Source organism: Chaetura pelagica, unplaced genomic scaffold, assembly GCF_000747805.2.
Source record: "Chaetura pelagica isolate M959 unplaced genomic scaffold, ChaPel_1.0 scaffold108, whole genome shotgun sequence".
NCBI lineage: Eukaryota > Metazoa > Chordata > Aves > Apodiformes > Apodidae > Chaetura > Chaetura pelagica.
The window spans coordinates 4,824,740-4,852,223 of record NW_009970718.1 but is presented as its reverse complement, the minus strand read 5'-3'; the positions used below and the strand labels follow the sequence as shown (position 1 = coordinate 4,852,223).

The 27,484-nt window shown below is 38.2% G+C and overlaps 1 protein-coding gene across 1 annotated transcript in view; it reads left to right on the top strand.

Annotated features, from left to right (window-relative positions):
* The window catches only part of LRIG3 (leucine-rich repeats and immunoglobulin-like domains 3), a 74,986-nt gene extending 52,418 nt beyond the window's left edge, over positions 1 to 22,568 (top strand). Inside the window, exons 7-22 of the mRNA XM_010006309.1 lie at positions 658 to 792; positions 1,439 to 1,582; positions 3,887 to 4,030; positions 4,357 to 4,500; positions 4,917 to 5,060; positions 6,378 to 6,458; positions 7,077 to 7,148; positions 7,524 to 7,595; positions 10,172 to 10,335; positions 13,647 to 13,967; positions 14,507 to 14,788; positions 15,354 to 15,806; positions 16,019 to 16,177; positions 17,247 to 17,390; positions 17,481 to 17,756; positions 21,852 to 22,568. Of these exons, the coding sequence (XP_010004611.1) occupies positions 658 to 792; positions 1,439 to 1,582; positions 3,887 to 4,030; positions 4,357 to 4,500; positions 4,917 to 5,060; positions 6,378 to 6,458; positions 7,077 to 7,148; positions 7,524 to 7,595; positions 10,172 to 10,335; positions 13,647 to 13,967; positions 14,507 to 14,788; positions 15,354 to 15,806; positions 16,019 to 16,177; positions 17,247 to 17,390; positions 17,481 to 17,756; positions 21,852 to 22,096 (2,980 nt within the window). The 3' untranslated portion in view covers positions 22,097 to 22,568. The remainder of the gene's footprint in view (positions 1 to 657; positions 793 to 1,438; positions 1,583 to 3,886; positions 4,031 to 4,356; positions 4,501 to 4,916; positions 5,061 to 6,377; positions 6,459 to 7,076; positions 7,149 to 7,523; positions 7,596 to 10,171; positions 10,336 to 13,646; positions 13,968 to 14,506; positions 14,789 to 15,353; positions 15,807 to 16,018; positions 16,178 to 17,246; positions 17,391 to 17,480; positions 17,757 to 21,851) is intronic.
* Positions 22,569 to 27,484: the final 4,916 nt, after the last annotated feature.

The following is a 27,484-nucleotide window of genomic DNA, read 5'->3' as shown; positions in this document are numbered from 1 at the left end:
GCTGAAGTTTGACCATACATGTAATGTAGAACTTCTGTAATAAGCACAGATTATTTTCCAAACTCACTAGGAAAATCTATAGATTAAATACTAGGACTAATTGCAAATTTCTATAACATCTTCCTGAGAGAGCACTCTCATCCATCTTTTCTTATCTACCTCTTTTTTTTATGGAAATACAGTCAGATTTTCATGATACAGAGTTTTCAAAAAAACAAAACACCATGTCTAGCTACTATGGTCTTAATATGGTTAAGATGGAAAACTACTGGAGTCTTGTTTCATTACAATACTATGACATACTATTCAGTGCAAATACTAGATGGTTTTGCCAGTCAGAAATAGATAACAGTTTTATATATTTTCTTTAAAAACTTGAATTGCAGTAATTGAATTATAATGCAGTCTTCTTCGTGTTGTTTGCTGAGAATATGTTTTAAGAAATGTTCATGAACACATCTATGTATAGCATTCCAATCTGGGATTTGAGATGGCTAGAAATTAATGTTTTTCTAGAGATCATAGTTTTTTTGTTTTCTTTAACTAGAAATTATTTTCAAGTAGGGGAATTAAGAACTAACCTTCCTCCGTCATGTGTATTTAACAAGTGTTTACTCTGGAAATTGCAGTCTTTTGACTACTGTCCATAAATTTCAGGACCAATAACAAGATTGCCAATATCTTGTCCGAACATCTGAAGTCATATCAGAGTCTAGAAACTTTGGACTTGAGCAACAACAACCTATCAGAGCTAAAAATATCATCATTTCCATTGTTGCAGCTCAAGTATCTGTAAGTAAAACTTAGTATTGCTTTTTTAAAATTTCAGGTTACTTTCAAAAAACTTGCTGGAAAACTTAAGATTGACAGCTGTTTTTTGTGGTTCTTCATCTTTCCACTGGGCATGCATTAAATGTTTATTTTTTCTTTCACCTCTTGACTTTAACATAAGCTGCTGATTTGAAGACATCAGTTGTTGCAGTGAGAGGTTTTAGTTCATAAAAGGTGAAGGTCATTATCTTGAGATGAAAAAATGGATATGTCTCTTGAGAGGAATAATTAAATAACAAAGTGAGCTTAAGATCCCCATGGTTGGGCTGCATGGTTGAATTACATGGAGTTTGGTGGGCTTTTTTGAATCTGCCTTAATCCTTATTCAATATTACTGCGATGCCAGAGCTATACTGAGTGAGGATAAAGTTGTGGCGTTGCAATGTGCTATGGTTTGCCAATAATACACACCTGCAGAGTAGAGCAAAGTGTTGGTGGTGAAATACTATTTGACCATAGACTGAGCTGTCAAGAGCTCTAATTAATGTAATAAATTAAATTCCATTTATCAAGGAGTAGGCAGTAAGAGAGCTTTGAGTTTCACTACTTGGTATTAATAATATATTAAATAATGGTAAATTTAACCTTCTGGACATTGTTTCAACAGGTACATTAACAGTAACCAAATAACCTCGATGGAGCCTGGTACCTTTGACAATTTGTCTGCAACACTTCAAGTATTGAAACTGAACAGGAACAAAGTTTCAGCAATCCCTCAAAAGATGTTTAAACTCTCCCATCTGCAGCACCTGTAAGTGCAACATACAATTGACTAATTGTTTTCAGATTTTCCAAAGCACTGGCAGAGCTTGAACTTTAGCCTTTAATTTAACCAGAGGCAGAGTGAGACAGACATAGAAAACATATTACTACAACCCTTACTAACTGCAGCTTTGTACTGAACAAAACTAGTCTTATATATTGGTGCAATGTGAATGGTCTTTATGTTTAAAATCATACTTGCCTATTAAAAGAAAAGAAAGAAAAAGCTAGAGAAGGGGTGACAGCAGTGTTCCTGTAAGAAATAATTGGAAAAATACTGAGTGAAGTAAACTTCTGTAGTTCACTACAGCAGGCTCTCATTTATTTTGTGTTTTCATGGTGAAATTAAGGGAATCAGTTTGCTTTCAGAAGGTATGCTAATAAGCAATGCGCTTGACTGAATAGACTTCCATAGCTTCACTGACACAATGCTGTCTGTAAATGTTTTACCTAATACATAAAAAAGTTTTTTACTATGGAAGAGAAGGGGGAAATATTTTTTTCCTTTTGAATATATTTATTTATTTATTGAAAACTTAAGAGTGCAGAAAGTTGTTAAGAGGATGGGCTAGGACTGCACTTCAAATCCTGAACAATTTTTTTTCCCATATTAGATAGTCAAGAGCTAAAAATTATTAATTTTCTTAGGTTAACCTTAAAAGTGAAAGGTTGTAAAAATATTGAGATCTTAAGGTGCTTGACACATCTGGGAACAATGACTGTGTCTTTTCTGTACACAAATGCCAAAAGAGTTTGACTCAAGCCTCAGGAGAAGAGTACGAGAACAGTCCTGCAAAGGTCAGGGTTTGTTAATGATTTTAGCAGACTTTCTGATCTTTAGATTCAACTGAGATATTTGAGTTGGTGATACTCTTCCCTAAAAAAATTTTCATTCACAATTTAATTGATAGGCTGACCTAGTTATGTTAGGTAGCTAATCTGCAATGAAGGCCAAAAATTTGTGTTATCGCCTGAAATAAGTATTTGGAGAAGGAACAGGAAAGAACTGAAGTCTGTTTTTACTGAGTGCTCTGCATGCTTACACACCATTAAATAGCGAAGGAGTAGGATTGTCTGGTTGAATATCTGTTTTCAGGTAGGATTCATATCAGGCTGCCAGAGAGGAAAGCTGAATTCTTATTAGACTGAGACTCTCAAAAGGCATTGGGGTATAAGTGGAGAGAGAATTACTTCCACCATTGGTTCCCATGGGGGAGTAAGTTTTGAAAGGAGAAGATTCTACTTGGTTTGGTAGGATGCAGGTTGATAAGGTCTAAGATCTTCATTTGCCCTAAAGGAGCAGATGGTCACTTATTGTTGTTTGATTTTTCAAGAAAGGAGCAGATGGTCACTTATTGTTGTTTGAGGGCCTTTTTTCAGTGTTGTATAACCTTGTCTCATTATACTGTGTATCAGTTGCTAATAAATAAACTGTTAATTTAATAGATTGTGACTAGTGTAGAATTCACTGTTATAAAAGCAGTTAACATCATTGTTCTTTGTGTCTGTGTGAGGCTTGAATTCCCTTTCCATATAGCTCAGAAAGTTGCAAAGCTGCTTTATTTTAGTGCAGGGTTTGGAGTTAAAAAGGACCAAAGTCAAGAAAGTGTTGTGGAGAGCAAGAAAACAGAAAATACTGAGTATTACTGTCACTGCAGCTTGCCCTCCAGCTAGTCATGCCTTATAACTCCTTTCCAGAATACAGATGGGTCCCAGCTTTGGAGCTACAAGGGGTGTGTGTAGTGGCAGAAGAGTGAGTGCCAAGACTACTTGAAGGAGAGGGAAGCAAATATTTGTAGCTAGTTGTGGAGAATGAGGGAGGAATGTGTAATGAATGCTTGACTCCAGATGAAGAAAGATGGATCACCTAGGATATTTAAATTTGCCTAGTTACGACAAGTAAAACTTTTTACTTTCTCCATCTGACTAATTATTGCTTGCAATTACAAGCTAACCTTAACAGCTCTACTGCTGGTTAAACACCAAGAACTTGCTTTCACTTTTGAATTTGCCAACCAGATTAACCATGACATTCTATGTCTACAAGGGTTTTTGAAATCTGAATATCAAGTGAATAACATTTGTCCTCAGTATAAAAAAAGGCAGAACAGAAATATTAGTATGGTTCAATATAATGTATGACAGTAAAATGTTTGATTATCATTACATCTTGTCTCTGTTGTTTTATTTGCAAGAAAAGCATTTAATTAAGGTTTCTTTCCAGAGAGGGAAGAAAAGTTGTTGACATGCAGGTAAACTTACTCTGCTGTGACTGTAAATTTTATTGGTGCAGGGAGCTGAATCGCAACAAAATAAAAAAAATAGATGGGCTTACTTTCCAAGGACTCCCAGCTTTGAAATCACTAAAACTGCAGAGAAACGGGGTTACTAGGCTCATGGATGGTGCTTTCTGGGGGCTGACCAACATGGAAGTCTTGTAAGTATGAATTTTTTTCTGATAGATTCTGCTGATAACATGTTAAGTAGAATTGCACAAAATCAATAGAACTGCTTCATAAGATTTAAAAATGTTTTTAATTCAAATTGTTCTAGTGTGGTGTGAAAAGCAGTAAGCAGTCATTGGTGAATGCGTAGGATAGCATGTTCTGAACGCACACATACAACTCTAAATGTAAATGGAGGCTCCAGCTGTCTAGCCAGTGTTGTGAAGTCAGATGTGGACCCATGGCAAAGCACGCAGGCCACTGAGTTTCTGAACCTTATGGTTTTTATCTGTTTGTATGTATTTGTGTGTGTTTGTAGGCAGCTGGACCATAACAACTTAACAGAGGTAACCAAAGGCTGGCTTTATGGCTTGCTGATGCTGCAGCAACTCCATCTCAGCCAAAATGCCATCAGCCGAATCAGTCCTGATGCCTGGGAATTTTGCCAAAAACTCAGTGAGCTGTGAGTAGCTTTTATTCTATTCCACTTTTGAAAGCAGGGTACATGCCAAAGCACGAGCTTCTTACCACTGATCTGTGAATTTTTCATAACAAAGTTACCAAGGTGACAACAACTTTTTTGTATGTGGGAGAGTTATATTTCATTGAAAGAACTTGAAGGCAACCGTGACTGCTTCATCTCACTGTGGCAGTTGTACCAAAGCTGTAACACAGTCATTTTCAAATGAAAGAAATAAATTCTGCAGCAATTTGTAAATTGTCAGAAGTGGTAAACAAAGTGTGTGGTCATAATGGTGTAACAAGTTTTGTGATAATTGTAAGGGAAAAAACTCCCCCTCTGAAAATTCACCTGGGTTGAACTGAGTAATAAGCACTGCAGCATAAACATTAAAATATATTTTTTCCTTGAATTTACAGAGATTTGACGTTCAATCACTTAGCAAGATTAGATGATTCAAGCTTTGTTGGTTTAAGTGTGCTGGTTGGACTGTATATTGGAAACAACAAAGTAAATTACATTGCCGATTGTGCCTTCCGAGGACTTTCCAGTCTACAGACTTTGTAAGTTGACAGGTTTGGTTTTTAAGGTCAAAAACCTTAAGAAAAACGCTGTGTTTACAGGGGTTTTTTTTCTTATGAAGTATACAAGAACCTTTTGTTAACTTCCCCAGATCAGCATGTTTTTCTTACAGTAGGATTATTATTTTTTTTCAGAATAGCTAGGGGAGGGGGGACTTCCCGTTTCATTAAGGATTTGCACAGTGGATTGTGCACATTATGGTAAGAGCTTCCAGTAGCATTATTATGGAAAAAGCATGTCTCTCTGCGAAGACAGCAAGCACCACTGCTATCCACAGCTTTAGGGATCTGGATCATAGTTGAGTCTTAACTGAATCAACACTTGGCTTCCTTTTAGAAATAAAAAGACAAAACTCAAAACTGTGTATTTCTGTGGATGCAGATGCTTGTCATGACTGGACAATTGCGTTGAGCATTTGAGCATTTTTGGAAATAGCATTTCTTAAAGGAAGGAGAAGAAAGAAGTAAACTAATCTAAGTAAAGTCAGTTTCATTGAAATCTTCTAATTGCATACCATTGACCATCTATTAGACAGATGAATGAAATGGTTGTCTTTCCTTCTGGGTTTTGAAAAGGGTGCATACACTTTATTTTTAGGAGTTTGCTTACATATTCACACTTTGGGCATCTAGCAAAGATGCAATTCAGAGGGGTATCTGTTGTGTTTTTCAAGTATACAGAGAGATACGGATCATAAAGAGAGGAAGCTGGAGACTTGAGAGGTGTCTAGGCATTAAGTGTTAGGCTTTTCCTCCTGTATACTTTTTTTTCTTCTCTAGCCCTACACTGTTGAGTCTTTGCTGACATAGTGTTCTTTTCACAAATCTAAATCTTTATGCTTCCCAGAGAATTAAGCTAGTGTTATGGATGTTGTAGGATGGAAAGAAAGATTCACCTTAATAAATCTCTGTGTTCATTAACTTACAAAGGCATGAATGTATTTTGTTTCAAAGGGGCAACGGCTGATCCCTTCTTTTCTTATGGCGTTCCTTCTTTGTAGTCCTGTATCTGAATACTCCTGAAGGAGAATGAGGGGTTTTTTTCTAATGATTCTTAAAATTGTTGGGGTTTATGTCTTTTGAATTATCATTGGAAAAAGTACTAGTAATCTGTGTCTCTCAGCAAAAAATTGAAATTAAATAGCTAATCAGGAAAAGCTACACTTAAAAAAACAAACAAAACCCAACATTCCAGGAGGCTTTTTTAGGAATTGTTTAAAAATACTACATATTCTTTAAGAAGTATGTACCGTGTTCTTTTAATAACTCTTGTGATTTGATTTCCCCTCCTTGAAACAGGGATCTGAAAAACAATGAGATATCATGGACTATTGAAGATATGAATGGTGCCTTCTCTGGCCTAGATAAACTTAGGAAGCTGTGAGTATTGCTACAATATTTGTGTATCATCGTTCCTTAAAAAAATTGGCTCATGTGATGGGTGTTTCAAGGGACAAGCCAACATTTAATGATACAATTTTTTTTTTTACCATTTTGTTCTCTATAAAATGTTCCTTTTCTAAAAAAAAAATAACTCATGGTTTCCAAGTCAAACTAATCTAAAATATTTTAAATATTGCTACTGTTTATGGAATAATTTCTCGAAGAATGAGAGTTTCACATAATAGAAAGTAGTAAGTGCATTATATGATAGTGGCATAAAAGTAACACAGCATCCAATAGAATTGGCTTCATTGCATCCAAATTTTCAAATGTAAATCTATGAAATAAAAAGTGGCTTATGTGTATACATGTAGAAAAATACGTATCACTGACTTTTATACATTAAATATCTTCTAAAATAACTGTAAAACCTGGTTGTTCACTCAAGGGGAATAAGTTAGTATATTTTAGAGGTAAGACATTTTACTACATTGGAGAAGACTAAATGGCTAATATTAGTCACAATTTAGAAATAAGTGCCAAAAATATTCGGCTCAAGAAAATGCTTCCATTTTATTGCATCTTTTTTTTGCATTGTGTACTTGTATTTTTCAGGATACTCCAAGGCAACAGGATTAGATCCATTACAAAGAAAGCATTTTCTGGTTTGGATGCACTTGAACACCTGTAAGTAGTAGGCATTCACATTTAATCCAACATTGGAAAAAAAAAAATTGATAATAATTAAAATAAAAGTAGGACTAACAAACTTTACTTAGGACTCTGAACAAAATACACTTACCCTGGTTGCTACTGTGGTCTTGAGAAAGTTACTTTATTTTGGAGTTATTCTGAAAATGAATTTTGGCATTACTGCAGAAAGTGTTGTGTATTAGGCATGCTGTACAACTCCTTAATCCTGTCTCTTTAGTTTTTGAAATAGAGGGGGTCCTTGTATATCACTAAGGTAGCAAACTATTCCTTGATACTTAAAAACATTCAGTTCAATAAATTACTCTTTCTTCCTCTAATACTATTTTTCTTTTTATTTTTTTTTCCTAGAGATCTAAGTAACAATGCAATTATGTCAGTTCAAGGAAATGCATTTTCACAAATGAAGAAACTCAAAGAATTGTAAGTTTCTATCTAAAGGCATCACCTGTATTAAATATATATCTCCACATAAATGTATAAATAAAAGCCTTATGAGATGCTGCTTTATACGGTGATAAACTCCCACTGTAATCTCTCTGAAATAATGTAAAAAAGGCTATGACAGTGTTCTGTTTTGGTTTTACTTTTTATGTGATGACTGTATTTAAGAGAGATAGTGTGGGATACCAGGCATTCATTTTCTGCTGCATGTGGTGTCTAGAATCCTTGTTTTAAATTGGCTGATCTCTAATAGGTATTAGATAAGGGAGACTTTGATGTAAAGTGCTATAAGATCAGCAGTGCTATCACTGAGCTAAAGCTTACTGGACCAGTGAAATGCAATGCTGTATTTCTTTTGTAAAGAGCTGGTTGTCAGTGCTTGTAATTGGGTCCTTCTATCCTGTAGTAGCAAAGGGACAGATCTTCAGAGAAGTCATGAAGCGGTCACTGGGAAGCATGTGTTCTTCTAGTGAGTTTTCGGGGTTTTTTGTCCTCTTATCCCCTTTTTCTGGTGATCAACGTAGAAAAACGCTGTCACTGTTCCCTGTGTTTTGAGCACAGCTAATTCTTCCTCTTGAATATATCTTATGTCTCTTCTGTTCACATCAGCCTTTTCTAGTCAGATCTGCTGTTCTGAACTGCTCTGTGGATAATCTCATCTAACTAAAGAATAACAAAACGATGCTGCTCTCATGATGAGTAGAGACTGCCTAAAGCTTGTCTGGAGCTTTTAATTGGTGTTCTCCAGATTGCTATCAAATATCACCCTAGCACCTGGTTCAGTACTTCATCTTATGGTGTTACTTCGAGTGCCACAGAGAAAATAACAAGGAGTCTTAGGTACATACTTCATAGAGTCATGGAACAACTCAGGTTGGAAGGGACCTCCAAAGGTCATCTGGTCCAACTGTTGGTGGAAAAGGGAGATTATCTAGCACGCTGTCCAGTTGTATCTTGAAAACCTCCAGTGCTGGGACTCTGCCATGTCCCTGGGGGAGGTTGTTCCAGTATGTGAGTTTTCACACTGTCGAATCTTTCTTATCTAGACAATACTTGGCTCATTTGAAGTTCAGTTTGATGTTACCCATATCTTGGCATAGCTTCAGCTGTTCTAGAAAGCAGTCACCATGCTCTTACCCATAGCCAGGTGTTTTCAGCCTTTCTTCTTCCGTGAGTTGGGTCTGGTTGTAGCACTTTGATCAGTTTGCTGAGCTCAATGAGCCAGTTGTAGGACAATTGCTATATTTGGCACAAGAGAAGTGGTGGGAGCACAGTGCTGACAATTAGGGAATGATACAGATGATTTGAAGAGTGATTAAATGTGATGGAATGACAGGCTAACACTGCTTCAGGAGGTGTAAGATTGTACAAGATACCAAACTATGAACACTTGAACTATTCGAGATTTGTTGGTGATTTTTTTTTTTTTGTGTGCTTTTCTTGAAACACTTGGTAGACATCTATTATGGCTGAGGAAGATGTAGACAGATGGTAGGAAGTACTTTCCCAGAAGTAACATTTTTGAGTTTAAATTCCCATCTAGTAATCTTATTCTGAGGCCCCTAGAGAGTAAATCTTAAAATAATATGACAGATATCTACTATATCAGGCTAGCAAAAAATGCTGTGCTTTCTCTGTGGCCTAAGAATAACAAGAATGCCCCTAGAACTTCAGTGGAGGAAGACCTGTTTCATCTCCATGTGAACTGATGAGCTGGCACCCCTAGGTTTTATCCATGCAGTGTTAGTGTGAAAAAAAGAACACAGGGATGCTCTTCTTTCCAGAACAAAAATCAAGAATTGGTATTTCTTCGTTTATCTTTAAAGCTGTTCCTCTCACTGGATCTGTACATTATTTTTGCTTTTTCTCCAAGAACAGGTAAGATTGAAAGAGAGGAGGTTTATTGCTGATTGTGTTTTTTAATACGTTTTCTTAAGGGTGATTCTGAGTTTTCAGCCAAAACTGACAACTATTCCTACTTCCAACTCCTGATTCTAGATGTTTCACACAATATCTCTTTGCCTTGTTATTTTTTCCCTCTGTGAATGTACTATTCTCTTAGGTTGGGCTAACTGCGCTAGGTCTGCACTTGTTAATTCAATACTTGACTACTCTTCATCTTCCCACTCCCTTTTATAAGTATCTTCCCTAAGATAAATTGTGACTGAAATGGAAATGAGGGAGTGAAATTGCCTCAGAATTTTTTCTATATTAGCTTCCAGAGTTCTCTTCTGGATTGTTCTCTTACATGTCCATTCTGCGTGTCCTACTGCCAACTGTAGTTTTGTACTGAAGACACTACAAACATGCTGGGCTGTCTGGACTTCTATTTGCAGCAGAAGCTCGAGGTTCAGGACAACATGTCTGATTTGCGGAATGTAGGAGTCACGCCAATGGTGTCACCAGATAGGAGCTAAATAACATTGTTGTCTTTCTCTTGTGTTATACCTATTTGGCCTAAAAATTCCGTTTTGTTACTGACACGCTCATATAAATCTGTATTGCAAACAGAAAAAACAAGCAAACAGGCTTTGAATGTAATTGCTTTTTCTTAGGCACTTAAACACATCCAGTCTCTTGTGTGATTGCCAGTTAAAATGGCTACCACAGTGGATGTCAGAGAACAACTTTCAAAGCTTTGTAAATGCCAGTTGTGCCCATCCTCAGCTGCTAAAAGGGAGAAGTATTTTTGCTGTCAGCCTGGATGGGTTTGTCTGTGGTGAGTATAGCTTCTGTTCTTCATTCCATAGAACAAATTTTGCTGAATGCATTGCTTTTTGTTGTGGTTTCTTTGCTATGTTTTTACTTCTCTAATAAAAAGGAGAGCATTAATATTTGTTAACATTTCCCTCTCTGTTCCCATACTATGATGTAGATGCTCAAAGCTTGTGGCTTTGTACAACATGAGGAGTGACTGTTTTCTGACTTTTATTTCATTAACAGTTTGCTTCCATAGTACATAGCATAGCATGCAAGGGAAAGCTCAGTAGTTTGTTGTGGTAAATGTATATGCCTCTATATTTAAAAGATGGATATTGTTTAAAGAACATTTAAAATGAGACGTGTCTTGGCAAACTTCAGATGCAATTTTTGGTTTCAATTATTTGTAAATTATTTTCATACTTCATCAGTCTTGAGGTTATTCCAGAGGTGAGAATATGTGAAGGTAAAATAGCCATACTGGCCTCAGCTCTGGCCTTTTTTGTGTGTGTTGTCTACTTTAAAAATTATTTGTACCGTATAAGTCGTTGTCTGTATGTAAACTGTATTTTAAAGCATCTGATTACCATACTTACACTGCTGATATTTTATATTTCAGTACTTCCGATAGTAAATGCTAGTAAAATATTAAAACTTGAGAACTTGAGGTGATAGCGTCTGCCTTAAAAACGAAATTTCTCTGTGTGTGTTTAGTAGTATTCATTATCATCTATATATTATGTTCTCTATTTAAAGGAAAGCAAAGCTAAGCTTTCAGAGTAAAGATGTGTGTTTGAGTACTCTTGGTGTATTTAGAACTTAGGAAATGTCAGGAAATTAAAAGCTAACTCAGTTTCCTGTATTTATGTTGTATACATTTTATTTTTCTTAATGAAGAAAATTCAAACTTTATATTCTTTAGAGATAAAACAGTAACCATATTTGTCTTAATAACTTTCCTCTCATAGCAAGTAAGACTGCTTAATTTTTACTGTTGCCTCTTATACCCTGTTTTTCAATGGAAAAGCAGGCACAGAATATAAAACAGTGCACAAAAATGTTGCTTTCTCTCTTCCTTTTAGCTGTCAAATATTTAGTATGTTACTGTTAAGTAATGAATGGATGGGGCATAATCTAGGTGCTGCTGAAAAGGAGAAGTTGACTCAGTGCAGGAAATTACAGATTGCTTAATAGCTAATGGAGTATATATGAAGTAGACATCTATATTTATGAGAAACTCATTCTGGCAAAAAATTAAATTGGGGGATTTAAATAAATACATCTTGTATCTTGAACCATGGGGCACCGGGATTTTTCTTTTAGCTGCTGAATGCCATTTTTAATGAATTAATTCCAAACCTGTAAGATATATTAGCAAAAAGGGATGGACTAAGAGTCAGTTGCTAGATTTATTACAGAAAGTAATTGTCATGCACAAGTAGCTAGAAAGTTACTGAAATCAATGAGTGTTTCATTTTTTATTAAATCTTATAAGTGTGCCATCATCACTATATGTTTGGGTGCACACCTTGCCTTGCCTTGCAAGTTTACAATGGCCACTTTTGCTTGTGTAGAGTTTTCAGCAGAAGAGTGTTAAATCATCTGAAATTGAAATAAAAAATCGAATGTGTATGATTTATATGAGTGTACAAATCCTTCAAATCATGCCAAAATACATATTTTAAAGCATCTGGGAGATAGAAGGGAGTAATCCTAAATTTGTTAGAGGAAAACCTGTGTTAGGCAAGGGTTCAATATCTGTGAAACTAAAAAAGCCTGAAAATCTGTGTAAATTTTGCTTCTGAAGATCATGTCTTCTAAGCTGAAACAAATGGTGAGACATTTCTGTACTAAAGACAACTGTGGAAGAATAGATGCTTTTGCGACCTGTATGAATTACTCCAAATTAATACAGTGGTGCTAGAAGACTACCAGCTAGGTGATGAATAGCTTGTTTGCTGTTACATAGTAGCCAAGTGGCTTCTATAGAATGAAAAAATAAATAAGATATTCAAATATTTTATTATCCAATTGCTAGTGCAACTAAATCAGAATGAAGAACATTCTTCTGTCCTTTCAGGCTAATTTCAGTATTTATCATGTTTTACTTACTTCCATTGACTTTGCACAGGGCTAACTGTGAACTCAATTTGCAAATGGTATAGTTTGGCATGGAAGAGCGTGGATCTGAAGCATGAAAACCAGTTGGCCAGGGAGATTCTTAAGTCCTATTCTTAGAGTCCCTGATTGAGATCCATGTTGCCCTGTCGTTAGAGCTCAGCTCCAGACTTACAAGTGTCCTGCAAGGCAGCTCAAGTTCAGCCTATCTTCACATCCCTTTTTCTTTTGTAACATGCAGTGGGGAGATTGTTTAAGAACGTTACACTTTGGCCCTGGTATATTGTTCCCAAACAGATGAGACGTAAGGAGGCAAAGGGGCTAGGTTAAATCCTGACTCCTTACAGTACAAGCAGTGTCTGCAGTAAGAAGCTGAGGCCCAAGGCATTTTCTGCAGTGCTTGTGAAGTTTGTGCCTGTGTCTTTGTCAAGATGTAGGAGACATCTTGAAAGTTGGGAATATGCTAAGGCTTTTGCTTTTGGGAGGCCAGGCATATAATTGACAGTTCCTTTTGTACATGCAGTATACACGTATTTGACAGAATAAATGGTTCAGGAAGCAACTAATTCTGTAAACTCACAAAATGGTACTTTTAAGGTAACTTTCCAATAGTAAAGGAACTCCCAGAAGCTAATATCTTGAAATTCTTGTTTGCTGCCCTTCTTAAGGGGTTTTCAGCACTGCTATATTTGTAAGGTGGAACAAACAGCTACAAATCACTGGAAAAATTACTTTTGTACATGTTTTGGGGTTTTTGTGGCTTTAAGGAAAACTCTCCCCTTTAACATGCAGGTTCTTATGGCAGAAGAACTATGCTTTCAATAAAAAACCTCACAGCAGCCTTAGGCATTGTAAAGATGAAGGGTAGGCTTCATGGCTGACTTTCAGAATAGTTCTTATGGATGTCAGGGCTGGTTCTCTCCTCTTTAGTGCTGGTCTTGAGCAAACTGTACACACAGTCTGCTTTTAAGCATGCTTTCCTTTCAATAAGAGATGACTTGGCACAATACATTCATAAATATGGCATTTAAAAATGCCTAAGGCTAGGGAAATTTAAAATGAAAATATTGCATATCCATTTTATTAATAATTATCTGGCTCTTCTGTCAAACGTATAAAATGAGGCTTACAGACTCTTGCTAAAAAGAGTCCTTGGGCCTCACGTAATTTTTTTTCTCTTCCTCTGTGTTACTTTTTCTCCCATACGTGCAGATGATTTTCCTAAACCACAGATCACTGTCCAGCCAGAAACGCAGTCAGCAATCAAAGGCACCAATTTGAGTTTTGTATGTTCAGCAGCCAGCAGCAGTGATTCCCCAATGACTTTTGCATGGAAGAAAGACAATGAATTACTACAAGATGCTGAAATGGAGAATTATGCACACCTCCGGGCACAGGGCGGTGAAGTAATGGAGTACACTACCATCCTCCGACTGCGCAATGTTGAATTCAGTAATGAAGGGAAATACCAGTGTGTTATTTCAAATCATTTTGGTTCATCCTACTCTGTCAAAGCCAAACTTACAGTGAACAGTAAGTGTTTTACTTTTGGCTTGTGGACTTAAAGTAGAATGATTTTAATCAAGATATATAAACACAGTTTTTCCATTCTCATCATCTGTGTCTTTTAGAAGATCCCTCCATAAGCTGAGAATATTTCTTAAAATCTGTCTAGTTCCAAGGTCACCATTCTGGTTTATAGCTGGTCCCATTGTGCTGAAACATAGTATGGAAAAAAACAAATAACAGAACCAATACATAGTAAGTCTGACAAAGTCTGTGCAACAAGATGGGAAAACATTAGTCTTTTCTTCACAGGAGGCATGTATATACTCTGTTTCAAGGTACTATTAAAAGGTCATGGAGGATGCTGTTAGCAGAAAGGAGGTTTTGATCTAGGTGGTCTCATGTATTTTATGGCTCCCTCCCTTTGTCTTTGCTGGCTGCTGATAAATGTAGATTGTATGCTTCTGCATTTTTAGGCCTGGGAAAGGTGTTAAGAATATGCTGTGCAAAAAAAAAGGAAAACTATGCTTCATTTATTCATTTTGGTGTCCCTTATTTTTCTTTAGTGCTGCCTTCATTTACAAAGATTCCCATGGACTTAACCATTCGGGCTGGGGCAATGGCACGTTTGGAATGTGCTGCAGTGGGGCATCCTATCCCACAGATTGCTTGGCAGAAAGATGGTGGAACAGATTTTCCTGCAGCACGCAAGAGGCGCATGCATGTCATGCCTGAAGATGATGTATTCTTTATTGTTGATGTAAAAATTGAGGACACAGGCGTTTATAGCTGTACAGCTCAAAACACTGCTGGGAGCATTTCAGCTAATGCAACATTAACAGTACTAGGTAAGACACTGGCAATCCTTGACACAATCTCCTTGAACAGTACTATTGCTGAGCACTTTTTAAATTGTCAGCTTTTAGAAAGAAAAGTATTCTGAAATAATTTGTCTTGACACACACAGATTAAAAATATGTGCTCCAGCACACAATCACTATCATGATGAATAATAATAAAGTTTAGTTACATTTCTCAGTGTATACACAATATCTGATATGCAGGGGGAAAGAAAGGGTGCTGTTATTTTTGTTTAGAGACAGGAGATTTTGTTTAACTTTTAATTTTCTCATGTTTTGTTAACCATTTTTAATCTAGTTCTCTCCAAGCATGTATGATTTGTCCTTTTTACCTTCTAAGGTAATGAAGCAGATAGGTCTTATCACTTGAGAAGTAAACTGTAGGCTCTAAGTTCCAGTTCCTTGAATGTGTTTTTTCTGAGAATGAGAGGAAGCTTCATTAGGCCTTACTGATGCATTTAATTTAGCTTTTCCTCTTGAACTGTGAAGGAAAGGGATATGTTCCCATTCTTGCAAGGTCATGTAGAATATAAGGCTTATGCTTTCTTTTCAGAAACACCATCATTTTTGCGGCCTTTGCTGGATCGAACTGTAACAAAAGGTGAAACTGCAGTCTTGCAGTGTATTGCTGGTGGTAGCCCTCCGCCTCGACTGAACTGGACTAAGGATGACAGCCCTCTCGTGGTAACAGAAAGACATTTCTTTGCTGCAGGCAATCAGTTGCTAATTATTGTGGATACAGATGTAGAAGATGCTGGGAAGTACACTTGTGAAATGTCTAATACGCTTGGAACGGAACGAGGCAACATCCGTCTTAATGTAATTCCTACTCCCACCTGTGATTCTCCTCAAAACATTGCCCCATCACTTGATGATGATGGATGGGCCACAGTTGGCATTGTGATCATAGCTGTGGTTTGCTGTGTGGTGGGCACTTCCTTGGTGTGGGTGGTCATCATCTACCACACCAGAAGGAGAAATGAAGATTGCAGCATCACAAATACAGGTGAGTTAACTGAAGGTTTGCCCTGGAAAGAAAAAAAAAATGTTTGTGGTTGCTTTGCAATTACTTTATTGTAGGAACATTTGTGTGCTTTGACTCAGAGTCAGAAGAGTGGATTACTTGTTACCTTCAGGGCTTTGCTGAAAAGTTAAAAAATACTTCTAAAAACTCTCAAGTATGCTGATGGCTTTTCTATGTGTTTTGCTTTCCTACAGATGAAACTAATTTGCCTGCTGACATTCCAAGTTACCTGTCATCCCAGGGTACACTGGCTGAGAGGCAGGATGGATATGGTTCATCGGAAAATGGCAGCCATCATCAGTTCCTCACATCTTCTGTGGGAGGGTATTTTTTGCAGCAGAGGGACAGTAATGGTAGGTTAAGCAGATTTTCTGTGTTGCTTGAATAGCTGCAGCTTGGCTATTGTGTTTCCAACTAATAGAAATAACACTAAAGAAACATCTTTACTCAAGTTTGAGAAGATGAAATTTATTACTTGGGATTGCTTCAATGAGATAATAACTGAAGCTTGGTTCTGTTCATCCAAATGATGTTAATGGCTTTGCTTAAAGCATTAAGTTTTTCTCTCATCTCAAGGGTAAAATTAAACTGATGATCACATTTCCAAAACAAGAGTGTTCAAAAGGAATTACAACAGCATGTCTTCCTCTGTTATAGCTTGGAAAGGTTGTTTTAAATGGAATGTAGGAATGGGTGGTAATATCAGTGCAACTTCAGTATAAGTGATTAAACTTTTCTGTTAGAAAACTCATTAGGGTCAGAGTCAATAAAAGATTTAAGGTGACTGCAATTTCAAAGCTCCTGTACTTGGTATTTATACATCTGGCCCCTGAGAATCCAGACCACTGGGTTAGTGAGGAAAAGTCATCTCTCTGGGAAGGGGTCTGGAGTTCGGGCAGGTGGAAATGGAGTAGAGGTGAGATAGTTCTGCAGTTGTAGGGTAGTGACAGGAGCAGCCTCTTTGTGGAGCAAGACCATATCCACAGCTTTCAGGAACCATTGAGCTGAAAGTCAGTATAGCTGTTGGAGCAGCCAGCGACCCCCTCAGATTCTTCCACCTGGGACTTTCTCATTAGCTTCTGTGCTCTGAAAGGTGGCTGTGTGACAGAGCATGAGCTTGGCTTCCAGTGCTTTGAAGGAAGGAAGTGCTTGGTTCTGATCCCTGTGATTGGATTTGTTCCATTATCCAGGGACTGTGTAATGATGCCAAGTGTGACGCATTCTCTGTTAAACTAGTTCATTGCACACTTGCTATAATTAGAGCTACCATCAAAAGGTTAGGTTAAACTTAAGTAAGCTCTAAATACACCAGGAAACTAGTTGAACAGCCTGGATTCTTAAAAGAAGAAAACTTATTCAAGAAACTATAAACTGAAGCTTAAGAAAAGACCGTACCCTGACTTGTCAATTTTATTTTTAAAGGCATTTGCCATCTAGATAACGGCAGTGAAACGGACTTGGAGGGTGTTGCAGATCAGTTTCTTTGTCACTATTTGGGGACTTCAGGGACTTTGTATTTGAAAGGAAATACATATGGCTCTGAGACCCTCGAAGCATACAGTGCAAGTAAGTTGAGGGCTAAGGGTTTAAGTTTTAGTCCTAGTTTGATCTTATGCAATGATGAATCTATATAAAGACAATTTTCATTTTTGTTAGGTTGCGGCCCTGACCAAAGAACAGCATGCCTGGACCCTTATGAGTCTGGATATTTAAAGAAAAAGGAATGCTACCAATATTCACCTTCACTGGAAGATCCCTTTGACCAGTGTGTTGCCGTTATTGGGATGCAGTCTACAAGTAGCAAATTGATTAACTCCATTTGTACTCAAAATGAAGGAACTGGACAAAAAAGCAAAATTTTGAACTCAGACACATTTGATGTAAACAGAAGTTTGGAACCCTCATCTGTTATCAGTAACAGCACTTTCATGGGTATTGTTCTACGTATTGGCTTTATTTCATGCTGCTGGTATCCTTACTGTCTCATTTTCTACTTACAATACTAAGCTGAGCTGATTTCTCAACTTTTCCGCTCTTACAGTAGGTAATTCTGAATTAGCGTTTAGATACTCGTATAGCTAGTGTTGTGGAAAACATTTTGCGCGGGCTTCTTTTTGTGGGTGTCTGTGAATTTGGTAAGGTAATGCAGCATGTGGAATATAAATACTTCAGAAAGGAGGAGTGGAAGTAGCAGAGGAAAGGCAGTTGTCCTTGACATTTTGCATGTGTTCTTGTCTTTTTGTTCTCTTGCCCCTTTTTCCTCCCCTGAGTAACTTGCAATACTGCAGAATCTATTTTTTAAGGCCCAAACAGCTGAAGTGTATATGCTGTCACGGGTGGACTCAGGATCAACAATTAAATCAATGACAACAATGTTCTCGGTCCCCTCCCACTGCCATCCAGGTAGGGAAATGAGAGTGGGAATGAGGAGAAAGACTTTGCAGATTAAAAACTAAACTGGACAGCTTTCATGAAATATCAATGATAAAAGAAACTGTGTACAAGTATGTGCAGGAATGTGCAAGAGCCCTGTCACCTCCCCCCCCACCCCAGCAACTCCCACAGCATCTCCTGAGCTGTGAGCAGTTCTGAAATGTCCTGAAGCACTGCCAGAAAGAGTGGCAGAGCCAACAGGAGCTGAGAGTAGTTATGAGGGTCAGGAACGCATGGGCCTAGGGATCAAAGGAGATGGATAGACGGAGTCTTCCCTGGACGCTGGCCGTGGACAGAACTGAAGGGAAGAGAAAAAGGGCTTGACTTCTGTGATCCATGAATTTATACCAACTGCCACATAAATATATGGATAGAATATTTTGTTTTGCCAATTTTGCCATCTGTCTAGTCTGCTTCTCCCTATGGGAGCTGTAGATAATGGCCTTTCTGCTCCTTTAGTGTCCAAAGCAGCAGATTCAACAAGCAGAGCAAAGCATCCTTGGTCTCTCAGCGGGTACTACAAGCATTCCGGTGCTATCAGTTCACCAGCTGGAAAACTTGCTGTTAGTTTCAGCAAGTGTGCTGCTTTAAAGAGAGTTTGCTGAAGGAAAAAAAAATCAGTAAAAAAAACTGGCTTAATCCCAGCTCAAACGAGGACAACACATAGGCTCACTCTCTCTGTGCTCTAGTGCAAGAGGACAGTTGGATGTTCCAAAACTCAGGTTGCCCACTGGATCCTACCAGGAGTTATCCAGATGTGCTCTATCCTGTGTTACAGAGGGAGCAGCTTGAGGCTTGATCAGAAGCATAACCTTGAAGGAGTCCTCAAGTCAAAGGTGGCAGTCCAATGAGGTGGTTCACCCCTGGATGTACCTGTGAGGCCTCTTCTGCTCCTCAGGAAACCTGATTTCTAAAGAGCCATTAGATACACCATCCAAAATGCTTGAAATTCAGGAACAGAAAAGTTATTACAGTAAAACTGCATAATGAGCATATTTAGATTACTGAGAGATCTTAATAGCTAACACTTACATAAAAATCACATCACTGCTGTGATTCTTATCTTTTATAGCTGCCAGATTCCATGAAAATTAGAGTACTTACTTAACTACACCTTAACAAACTTCAGGCATGCCAGAAATCTTACCTGTCAGGCAAAAACTGTGCAAGGTCCCAGAAGGGTTTAGGGCAGATGGAGAGACTTGAACTGCAGTGTATGAGTCTATATTGTATGATACAATGAGCCCTCTCCACCCCTCCTTTGTCTTTTTTTCTCAGTGCATATGACAAAAGAGTTCCTGAAGCTTAATTCAGGGTTTACAATTTTATTCCAGATGGCAGGGAGAGGTGGGGGGAAGGAGTAAAGTGTTTCTTTACCTTTGAAGCTCCCCATGTTTTGGGTGTTGGTTTGGTTGGTTAGTTTAAAGTCACATACTGCTTTCATCCCTGTGATATCTGAGCACCAAGTGCAGCCCTGGGTCCATGGATCATCTCCTGGCTGGTGTGTCAGCATGGTTAATCAAGACCTAGGTCTGCTGGCTCTGCAAGGGTGCCTGAGGGAATGTGCATCACTGGACTCTTTGTTCTCAGGGGGTGGGGTGGGAGGTACAGGCTCTGAAGTTTTCCCCCTTCGAAAGCCAGATGCTTGGTCTGTGAAGCATTGCAGATGCCATGACATCTGGCAGAGGCCCTGGGACTAGACAATGTTCTCCTGACTGCCTACCACTATTGCTTTGGTAGGACCGTGCAGATAGGACTTTACCACGTGTCTCCTGCAGAAAGTAGTTCTACTGTATGTGGATATACACAGGAATTAATGCAAGCTCGAGGTGTTATATTCCACTTTCTGCCCTAAAAACTTCTACAGAGCTACTTTTTTTTTGTCAGATCTCTGAGCTAGTACCCCACCCAAGTTACACATCATAGCTTTGATGTGTCATGATCATTAGAACTCTTCACTCAGAGAACCTAAGGTTAAATTTTGTAGGTGGTGCCTGTCAAAGAAGTCTTGATAGATTTCTCATCTTTAGTTGTGGGTTGCCTTTTTCAGCATTGTCTTCAAATTCAGCCCTCCTTGTACCCCTGCAGTCACAATGAAGAAGACAGCTGGCATTGACATCACTGTGGATGCATGAGAGAAAGTTCACAGCTTGGATTTATTTTTTTTTAAGACAGGATTCATTTGTAGCTTTGGTGCTGTGAGGCACATCCTTTCATATTGTGTTAACAGCAAAATTGCTCTGCAAATAATTGATGGCAAATGTGGACCTTGTCCAAATCCATTTTTAGTAACATCTCAGATTACAGTTTTACTTGAAACATTTGTGACTAAGCACAACTAAAAGCATGGCTTTTTGGGTGTAAAATTTATGAACCATATTAGTATTATTGATAAAAACTGAGTTCTTAAAAATCAGCTGGTGGCACATTGTGCTATGAAAATAAGTCTTTTGGGTGTCACAGACAATGTGACTTAGAACAGTCATCTCTTTCTTCAGTGAAAAAAGAGAAGACCCTTCTTGCAGAGGGGTTGATGCTAACACCTTCCCAATGGTGAAGAGTGACAGGCACACCATTTTCAAGCTAATAAATCCAGATCATTAATAAAGGTTCAACTGAAATGCCAAATTTGTTTTGGGCTATGTCTGTTCTAGCCAGCTGTAGGCAAAGAAATGAACAGGTGTGAATGGAGAATTCGGCTGGTGGGACAGAAAAACACTAGGTTAGCATTCAGATTGTACAGTGAGAGAATGTTGTATAACTCTGCAAATGTTGGATTTTTTCCTTTTTAATTTTTGCTGAACTGCACGGCAGGGTTTTTGTGCCATTTGTTCACTGAAGAACATAACAGGGAGACTGTTCTGACTTTCACATGAGAAACTGTCTTGTGATATGTTTGCAGTTTTGTCTGTATGCCCACCATCCCTCCTCACCACCCTTCCCAAAGAAAAATGGGCAAGGGACTAGTCAGGAAAACAGAAGTAATGAAGTTGTGTGGCTATATGTTTACTTTGGAAATGTTTTTAATGTCTCAGGTGGATGAACAGGTGTGAATGGAGAATTCGGCTGGTGGGACAGAAAAACACTAGGTTAGCATTCAGATTGTACAGTGAGAGAATGTTGTATAACTCTGCAAATGTTGGATTTTTTCCTTTTTAATTTTTGCTGAACTGCACGGCAGGGTTTTTGTGCCATTTGTTCACTGAAGAACATAACAGGGAGACTGTTCTGACTTTCACATGAGAAACTGTCTTGTGATATGTTTGCAGTTTTGTCTGTATGCCCACCATCCCTCCTCACCACCCTTCCCAAAGAAAAATGGGCAAGGGACTAGTCAGGAAAACAGAAGTAATGAAGTTGTGTGGCTATATGTTTACTTTGGAAATGTTTTTAATGTCTCAGGTGGCAGAATCTTGCCTTATGCTTGTGGGTGTTTTTTTTAAGGGGTAAAATAACAGTTAAGTAAAATCTAACTTTGGTGAACTTTTGCTTATGTCTGTTCTTGGCTTGCATTCTCATGTACAACCCTTAGTGAGACACAAAACTGTTAGCATCAGTATTTCTGTACTTACTTACTCATTTACTGTCTTTCAGGAACATTTGGAAAGCCTTTATGGAGGCCTCAGCTGGACTCTCTTTCAAGTTGTAGACAGCCAGCAACTTGCCAACCAAAAACCTCCCATAATAATCCTCATGCCTCACTGGACTTTGATGCAGAGGCAGACGAAGATGGAAAGGAAAGGACAGTATGTAGAGGAGAAAATAACATTTATACATACAAACAATCCTTTGAAAACTTTAGGACTTCAACTTTCCATTCCTGTGATTTGGATACCTAGCTCCTTTTGGACCTGCCATTGATTTCTGAAACCAAAGAAATACTTTGACATACTACTACCTCAGTGTGGAACTTTATTTAAAAAGGGAAGGAAGAAGGGAAGAAAGAAACCACATAATGCAATTAATTCAGAACAATAAATGCATTTTTATTCAAATAAAGCAGAATTGCCAAAGTGTTCTAAGTTTTTATACAGGGAAAACATTCCTTACAAAAATACTATATTTCTAATTATTTTATAGCTTTGTTTTATACAAATAATATCTTTTGTAAATTAATGGTGTAAATAATACAGCATATGTATTTCTATGTCAGACTTCATTTTATTGAAATGAGTAGTAATCATTCTAATTTTGTACTGTTACTTGTACCTTTTTACGAATGGAAACCCCATGCTGTTTGCAGGTAACATGCATCTTATTTGCACATTACTTTTAATAAAAAATGCTGCCATGTGGTCTCTGACCCACATTTGTGTATGAAGAATGAAAAGTGTGAATTATGTTTATAGGTAGAGGAGTGTTGCATCTGTAGGTGCTTTTTGTTGCCTGTCTGTACCTTTGATTTGTCTTAAGCTTATATCTCTGGATTTACTGAGTTAAGTATGTTCAGCTTCTAAGAGCAAGTGTCATCCTGCCACAACTTCTGATGGCTGCTAAGGTGGGTTGAAGCTATTTATGCCAAAGTAAGTATGGAGATCTTTCACTTTGTTAGTTCCCACTATCAGGTGTGTGTGCCTACGTTCTCAGTTTTCATGCACGCAAGACTGTAATACCAACAGTCTGCCCATGCCTGTGTGCAAATAATGTGCATACATCTGGTGGAGGGTATGCACAGTAGATGCTCAAATCCATATCAAGCTATTTAGTAAAAGAAGAAAAAGGCACTGGATGTCTGCCTGGTGGCATCACTCTTCTGAGTGGCTTAGTGTTAAGTGTTTGCCAAAAATGCAGTGCATGCCTAAGTCTTTGCTTTCCCATACCCTTTCTCCCTGTTTTTTTACTTCTGCAACTGCTTCCACACCCAACATGAGGAGGTAATCCAAGTACAAGATAATGTTTTCTTTGGTTTAACTCATGCTTCTGTTTGGTATTCAGCTGACATTTTCTGGTTATTGATGAGATCTGTGCTTTATTCAATTGCTCAGTCAGGTTGAACAATTGTAAATTCTCGCTGGATTAAATTTGCAATAATTAATCCAATAATTTTAACTGTACGAAGCCAGAGAAGGAGGATTGCTTACTATAAAGTGGTAATTAAAACTAAGTGAAAATACTCTATTTTTCTATGTACAGGTGCCTACTATTTTGAAAAGTTGTGAATCCCGTTGTCATCACTGCATTAAAACAGCGAGACTCCAAAATGGTTAATATTACAGGGACATGAGCTCTTTACATCTGTCTACTTTGAAGGTGCAAACTTACATGGTTGTCAAATTGCTTCTTTTAAGCTAAATTAAAAGCAGCTGTTGGAGTAGGCCATCACAGACATAAGAGCTAAAGCTAGAGCAAAAGTTTCACTGCCTGGTGCAGCTGAGCAAAGGGTGTTCTGTTCGTAGCCAGAAACCTGGTACCCAGATTGCAGTGCAATTTCCCTTTAATTTAGGCGCCAGTATTAGAGGCAGGAAGTTTAATCCATCCTTAGTCACTGGTGGTCTAAGCGTAGAGAATGGATTTTGCGTGCTTTAGTTGATCATACTGCCAGATTTTCTGACTCCTATTGTTAATTTGTATTCATTGCTGCCAGATGTGCTGATGTGGTGACAGACATTGATATGGGTATTTGATTGTAACTGAGTGCATTTTGAAAGAGAGGAATTTTTCCTGAGTTAAGCATAGAGCTATAAATCAGGAAGACAAGAAATCTTAAATTTGATTCACACAAAAACTCCCCTTTTCCTTCAGTGACCCTAGCTTTTTGTAAGGGGAGGAGAACTGGGGGCCATGATAACTTGTGTTTGTAACTAGACATTGCTTTTTGACATATCTAAAAACAAAAAGAAATTTAAAAACAGTAAGTATATCTTTCATTCATTCCAGAATCAATGTTTATCCTTAGGACTCCATGTTAAAAGTTCTGTCATGAAAAACAAACTTTAAAATTATTTTTTGCAGTGGGGGAAGGTTGGCAACAGTGGTGATATAATTATATTCCTTCTACATCTTCTCCCTCAAATACTTTGTTTTGATTTGCAGTTGTATAGTATAAAGATCCTAATCTCTCAAGGACATGGATCTCTGTACCCAGATAAATATTCAGGGTCAATGACTGAATTTTAAATATTTCCCATCAGGTTTCATTTAGCAACCTAAAAATACAAATGACTGAAAGTTTATTTCATGTCTTAAATACCCAGAAATGGAAATGAATGCTCCTGAGTCCTTTTTTTTTTCCAGTGTGAGTTTTTATATTTAGTAAGCTGAGTGTGCCTAAATACAGTGGCAATCTGTAAATTGCAAGATACTTGAAATATCTAAATAGTTCTTTCCAAGATTACTGATGTAACCAAACATCTGTTTTAAAGGCTTACAAGTGTTTCCTTCATTCTCTTTTTTTTTCTGTTTCTTTTTTCTTTCCCTCTCTGAAGATCCAGACATTAGGGAGCTGGTAGTTGGTATTTACACAGCTGAAAGGTAAATTGTATGGTGATGTGATGGGGAAATGAATTGCAGCCAACACTGAGTAAAGCTTATGCTGCATCTGAGTCTTAGGAGAAACAAGTGTTCCTGAATGACAAAACAGACATTTTTTAGTTTTTTATGATCAGCAGCAACTGGAATCTTGTCATGGGCTCACTTAAAACTTGTAAAATGTTCTTTAAAGGCAGTATCCTCTTAATACTTAACACAACAAAATGTTTTACCCAATGCTCTCATGAACATTGGCTGAGGTATAGTTTCTGGAAGCCCTGAGTAATATTTTAATGACTTAGACAAATGGAGTTACTTGTTTACCAGAATCTCTCTGGAGCAAACATTTCCTAACTGAATAAATGGTGTGTCTGAGATGACATCAGGGGATACCTGCATCGATTCCTAGCTGAAGGCTATTGCTTTTTTTTGTTTGTTTGTTTGTTTTTTAAATTCTTAACTGTAAGTGGATCTTGACAGATTCACAGTGTCAAAAAGCTAGGCCCAAACTCTCTGCTGAAGAATATTGCTACTTTTGTAACTGAGTACTCAGTGTCACAAAAGATTTCAGTCTTGAGTATCTCTTGAACACTTGGGTCTTATTCCTTGAAATGCTTTCAAGGAGCTTAAAACTTAAGATGCAAAAACCATTAAATGTTTGCAAAGGATTATACTACAAATGCTTGTGTTCTGCCATCCTTGTAAGCCAGGACTGGAACTGGGGTTTGTGCTTCATTTCAAGTATAAATGTAAGAAGAAATTTTACTTGTTTCTTGGAAGACTTCTTTTCATAGATGTGGCACATCTCAGAGAATTATATTTTCTCTATGAGGTCTTCTTTTTTTCAAATTTTCTGTATTGCTTTGTCACAGAGAATGTGTCACACCAGTTGGATGTTAAGTTTAGCAGCTGTGTGACATTTTATTAAGAAAATAAGGGGGGAGAGACTCAGCCTGTTTAGTCGAAGGAGGAAACCAAAGTCTAACAACATGCAGTTCTTGTACGTAGGGTTTCACTCACATGAAGAGCTTACCTGATGCCTTCCTTTATATTTTAGAGAAGTGTTACAGCCAGGAATAAAGGCCACAGTGTCTTTGCTCCTTTACGTGTTGTGGAAAGTGTTTCTCACGGTTGTGCTCAAGTATTAGGGTTCAGTAGTTCTTCTGAAACAACGTATGTGCGCAGGAGCCGTCTCTCATTTCCCATGCTGTGTTTTCTCTCGTAGTTCAATATCACTCCCATGTCCTTGGGGGACCCTCTTTGGTAACATACACTACTCTTTTCCCAGTATCTTTATTTACTCTGTCTCTCTGGTTACAGGGTAGAACAAATGTATTCAGTTTACAGAGCACAGTGTAATTGGAAGGTAGTAAGTCAGTAGTGGTTAGGTGGAGATGAGAGGAAGCACGGGGAAACAGGATGCCACAGCTTTGGGAATCTCTTGGTATCAATGTGCAGTAAATGCATAACTGAAGAGACAGATATAAAATATTTATAGTACAATACATGCATTCCCTGTGCTCTTCACAAAACTTTTTTGTATATTTAATTCCACTTCTCTGTGCTCTGAAATGGCAAAAGCAGCTATGCACCAAAGAACATGTAATTTGGGTAGTCATGTCTTGCTGCATCTGAAAATCTCCTTTCCCAGTAGACAAAAAACAAGATCCATTTGTTATTCTGTTTTTGTGTTCAAGACTAAATATTGCTGGTGCAATGCAGTTTCCCAGAGTCGTGTGGTCAGCAGGGTCTACTGTGTCAGAATATCTGTGATCAATGTGACTCAAGAATGCCATGGGACAACAGGACCTGAGAGTCATGTTGGTAGTAATTTAAGTTCACTGCTTGTAAAACAAATTTAGGCTTTGTGACTTGAGCCCAGGATTTTATTTCCCGCACAACAGAGAACAGAACCGTAAATTACTCTAGATTACCCACCACTGATAGCAATTCAGCATGCTCCTGGAGTGCAGGATCCTGTGTGGGAGGAACAGAATACCTAGCAGGACCAGAACCGTGGACTTCCCCAGGGCCAACTTGGCCTCCTCAAACAATTATTAAGAGAAGTCCCGTGGGACAGGGTACTAGATGGTAAAGGGGCTCAAGACCCAGAAGGAGTCAGGATGAAGGAGGAGTTTGCTTTGGTAGATGAAGATTGGGTTAGGGATCAATGTGGACATCCATAAACTGATGGGCCCAGATGGAATGCACCCACGGGTGCTGAGGGAACTGGTGGAGGTCATTGCTAGGCCACTCTCCATCATTCGTAAGTTGTGGGCAACTGGAGAGGTGCCTAAGGACTGGAGGAATGCAAATGTCACTCCAGTCTACAAGAAGGGCAAGAAGGAAGACCCAGGCAACTATAGACTTGTCAGCCTCACCTCCAACCCTGGAAATGTGATGGAACAACTTGTTCTTGGGACTATCTCTAGGCATATCAAGGATGAGGGGATCATTAAGAGCAGTCAACATGGTTTTACCAAGGGGGAGTCATGTTTGACCAACTTTATAGCCTTCTTATAACCTTCTTCTTTATAGCCTTTATAGCCTTGGGTTAGGGATCAGTTGAGTAATCTGGACATCCATAAATCGATGGGTCTGGATGGAATGCACCCAAGGGTGCTGAGGGAGCTGGCGGAGGTCATTGCTAGGCCACTCTCCATCATCTTCAGTAAGTCACGGGTAACAGGAGAGGTGCCTGAGGACTGGAGGATAGCAAATGTCACACCAGTCTACAAGAAGGGCAAGAAGGAGGACCC